General features: G+C 56.3%; 1 protein-coding gene across 1 annotated transcript; it reads right to left on the bottom strand.

The window, feature by feature from the left end:
* Positions 1-658: 658 nt before the first annotated feature.
* NCS57_01232800 (uncharacterized protein) lies at positions 659-1,588 on the bottom strand (the record flags this gene model as incomplete). Its single annotated transcript, XM_053062005.1, has 1 exon — positions 659-1,588. One exon carries the CDS (start codon positions 1,586-1,588, stop codon positions 659-661), a length of 930 nt encoding a protein of 309 aa, XP_052908533.1.
* Positions 1,589-4,414: the final 2,826 nt, after the last annotated feature.

Raw genomic sequence — 4,414 nt, 5'->3', positions numbered from 1 at the left:
GCTGTTTGCTTGTCTGTAAGGCTGACGAGAGCCTCATGGGAGCCTGGGGAGGATAAAGTGGGAACTGACGAGGCTCTGTGACTTGAAAGGTATTGGTTCGGAGCATCTGGGCCAGGCTAATACCCAAGGTAAACACAGAGAGGCCGAGGATAGAATGAGACTCGAGACTGGTGAGTTGGACTGGCATATGTGGGGATTATGGTAGAGACCTCATGCTACATCTAGAAGACACAAAACCACATGGGTATACCTGGTATGAACAAGAAACAAATATCATCATATCATCATGAGTCAGAGTATGAACCCTGACATATGTAACACTGTGAAATACAACTTCAACCCTCCCGTGTGGCCTAAAAGCTCACAGAGTAACCTTGAAAAAGGGTATTATGTACTAGACGGTGCCCCAAGAAACCAAAACAAGGACAGAAAAGGAAAAAGAAATAAAAATAAAAAACAATGCCGCCTCAGCATGTCACACGCCGTTGTGGTAACCAAGACGAGTAAAACCCTTGCCGTAAGTTGCACCCGTTGTAATGCGTCCACTCTAACATGAAAAGTCGTAAATGGTCGTTACGCCTGGGATCCCCCAAAGCCAGCCAGCCCAGCCACGATGAAATTACCTGGTAGCAGCAGCAGAAACTGCCCCTTTTACCCATCACCGCATCTCCTCAGGCCGCACCGTTGCTCCGTAGAATCCGCCGCCGTGGTTGCCGCCGGAGGCCGCACAGGCGAGACAAACACCGCCGCCATAGACACGCGTATGTCTCGTCCAACCAGCGCCCTCGGCATCCAGAACGCCGATAATCTCGCCCTGCACGTCGATCCCCTTGGCCCCTGCGTTTGGTGGGGCTGGGGGCAGCAACGGGCTCGTGGGTGGGTAGGAACTGGGTGAAAAAGTAAGATCGGCAGCATCCGAAGTGCCTTGAGACGCGGGTACGGGAACACCGATGGGGAGCGTCTTGTTGTACGAGCGCCGGCGGGCGATGGAAGGGGATGCTGAGCGAGGAGGCAGGATGGCGCTGGTGGTCGACGACATGTAATCCGGATTCGGCTGGTGGATGAAGCTATCCTCCCCCGGTCGCGGCCGGTCGTCAAACGTGAAGACGGCGGTGCTCAACTCGGGCGGCGTCAGAGGCGGCGCAGGAGGCGGACGCGACATGACCTGCATTGGCAACGCGCTGTTCTGCCAGTTGGGGTTGATGACTAGTTTCTTGCCCCTGGCCGACTTGTCTTCCCCTAGACCCTCTCCGGGGACAAGGTCCTCCTGAGTGGCGGGCGGCGTAATGTCCTTCTCGTCCATTGTCCAGATGGGCCGCGACGGCAGCAGTTGAGGATGCGGTGCTGATAGAATATGCGATCTGCTAGTTGGGAGGATACTGGTATGCCGCTCAGCACCGCGGACTTGTCGCAACCATAGGTACAGCCTGACGACGCAGAACCGAGCAATAACAACAACTGCAAAGAGGGCGAGCCCGGTCTGAAGAGTCGCCAACGAGGGAGGCAGGTTGTTCAAGTAGTTGCGAGTTGACGTCGCCAAGGTGGTGTCGGGTGTAAGTTGCACCACGCCTCGACTTGTTACAGGCATGGTTATTAGTGGTTGATGTATTCGAGGAAACTCAATTTGGCGCCAGTCAGCGGGGCCACTCCCAGGACGAAAGTCACTCTACTTTCTGCGGTCAGACGGTACTTCTGGGGGGATGCCTGCCCGTTGTGACAAGATCCTCGTATGGTAGGGCGGAGCCAAGAAGGTCAAGAAGGCTGGCGCTGGCGCTGGGCTGAACAGGGTTGTCGGCCAGCTCGGATGGCGTCGATCCAGGGCTCTTCTCCAGACTTGCGCCGTGAAATAGAGGGTGACTTGACAGATGGGGGGCGACTGAGTAAGCTCGGCGCGTCTTCAGAGTGCTTGCTCGGCCGTGGCTTGTATCAGATAGATTGAATGGCGGATGACTTCTCTCTGGAGCCCAAGGACTTGGTAATCTGTTGGAGCCGGCAACGTCCGACTTACATCAGAGCCAGATTCAGATTCGTCAGACGGGGTTACAGCGATACGGATACGCTGCCAAGCGGTGCGACAAGCCGCCTCTTGGATCGAGTTCAAGTGCGTGGTGCCTGAGTCGTGGCGAAATAAGATGAGGCTGATGAGTTTTGCGAGTCGGCATGCAGATGAGTCGACGAATGCGAGTGCGCGTCAGAGTGTTCGAGCCGGAAGCAAGATTCGATCGATACTTGACCAGTCGGCATGGGTTGGGGACACGGATCTTATATGGCTATTATACAACGAACTGGTAGAAGCGGACATTGCAACCAAAGCACGACATGTGCGTATCGAGCCAAGCCAGACGCATCGCTCGCTCGATGTCATCCGGGGCGAAAGTTCGCAGGTGCACGATAGCACGACACCCCCATGGCCGCCCTGCACACCCCGACGCTTGCTGAGTCCAGGCCAGGACGGTTGAGCAAGGACTGTTCGCGAGGGCGAAAAAGGGCATGCCTCAGACAGCCTCTTTCGACCCTGCCACCAATGGAGGCGAGCTGTGGCTTCGGCTCCGGACCTGGGTACGACACTCCAGGACGTTTGGCTTTTAGGGGTGGCTTTGGGCGAGTGGAGAGTTGTGGATTTCAAGACGGGATGCCAGGGTTCAATAGTGGCACAAGGTGTACGACTCTACCGGGATGAGAGAGTCAAAGTCGCTCACCCTCAGCGAGAGTTGCTGTAGTCGACTGTCGCCGCTGACCCCAGCAAACTCTGAGTGATTCCGTCGACCATCCTCGAGACATGGCAAGGCAAAACCTGCCGAGATACATACAGTAATTAACCGGGATTGTCAGACGAAACGTGACGAGACAAGACACGGGGGGTCAGGTCGCAATCCAAGGGGGTGAGATTGCAAGGACATTGCAAGCTGGACTGTCTCAAGCAACCAAGTTGGACAAGCCCAACTAGGTAAACCGCCAACATGCGCGCAAACGTCCCAACCATCATCTCCATCCATCTCCCCTCCAGTCCAGCTGGCAAGCAACGCAACCACGAAGTCGGGTCGTCGAATAGAAGTCAGTGCGCCTCGGTTGATGGTGTGGGATGGTGGAAGGAAAGGGCCCGAAACTGTTCGCTCCGGGCCAAGAAGCACCCGAGTCGATTGGAGGGTGCTCTCCAAAAGTCGTTTGCTGCAAAAGATCGGGATCCCTGTTTTCAGCCCGAGACGTCGACAGGAAGGCGTCAGAGACACAGAAAGTTGTCTGGCCAAGTCGGCAGGTCAGGCAAAACGCTCGAGGACTAGCCGGGCGTCCCTGGCAAAGATGCCCCACGATCGCACTGCAATCTGCTTCGAGCCCCGGTGACCCATCAGTTGTGCAGAATAGTTCCCTGACCAGGCCCGATTCTGGTCAGTTTGGCGAGGGAGTGACGCCAGAGGAGCAGCTAAAGTGAGGATTTCAGCTGAGGTGAGCCCTACTCTAGCGACGCCATGGTCCAGAGACAGACCCCTGTCGCGAGCTTGTTCGTCGACAGGGACCGTCTCGGGGCCGCCATTGGCCACAGTGCCACGGAGTGATGGGGCAGAGACGAGCCCTGTAGCCTTTTTGGGGGACAAGAGAGCAGGGGTCCGTGGCATGGGATTCGGGCGAGCCTCTGAGCCTCTGCAGAGTGCGAGTCTTGCTGCAAGTATCGAACCCTTTCTGGCGAGCTGCAACGGGACTTTGGCCTCACTCCCCGAACTCGTGCGTATCCGACTGCCGGGGACGGGATCGCCCGAAATGGTTGTTTGATTGTGTCAATAAACTTTGTATGGAAGCTTCGCAGGATCAAGTAGCTTGGCCTAGCAGAGCGGTGTGTTGCCAGTGCTGCCATGGCGGCCCTTGAACATGAAATGTCCCTGCATGAGGCGCCTGGGTGCAACCATGCGAGCAGAAATAACCATGTATCACTAGAGCTCATCAATGCCGACGTCCCTGGCCTAGTCAGGCCAAAGTAAGTCGGTGATGTGGAAAATGTCGGCCAGGAAGAGAAAGGTCTGGCGAACGGTCCTTGGCTGGATTGCCAACTGTATCGACATTTCAGCCAGCCCGGCCCAGGGCAAAGCATCACAAGAGCGTCACGAGCGGGGCGGGGGGCGTCTTGTCAATCTATCTCTGCGCCTGGCGGATAGATTGGTCGAGTCTGTGTCTGTCTTTCGACTGAGTCTGGATGGGCCATGCGTCTGGAATCCTTCGAGTGCAAGTGGTTGCCTGGCATCACCTTACAAGGCTTGGTCTTTGGGCGGTAGGGCGGTCTATTCCTCCAAGTCTGTCGACTCTGATCTAGCCGTCGACTGACATTTCGGCCGATCCGGGCAAAGATTGACGACTTGATGATTAGTAGTACCTACTGGAGGTGTGCAGCAACGGAGATGCCATCTGCCTGCCGCGACCAGTT

Source organism: Fusarium keratoplasticum, chromosome 10 (genome assembly GCF_025433545.1).
Source record: "Fusarium keratoplasticum isolate Fu6.1 chromosome 10, whole genome shotgun sequence".
Lineage (NCBI taxonomy): Eukaryota > Fungi > Ascomycota > Sordariomycetes > Hypocreales > Nectriaceae > Fusarium > Fusarium keratoplasticum.
Note: the sequence above shows the minus strand (reverse complement) of the source record. Positions and strands in the feature narration are given on the sequence as shown.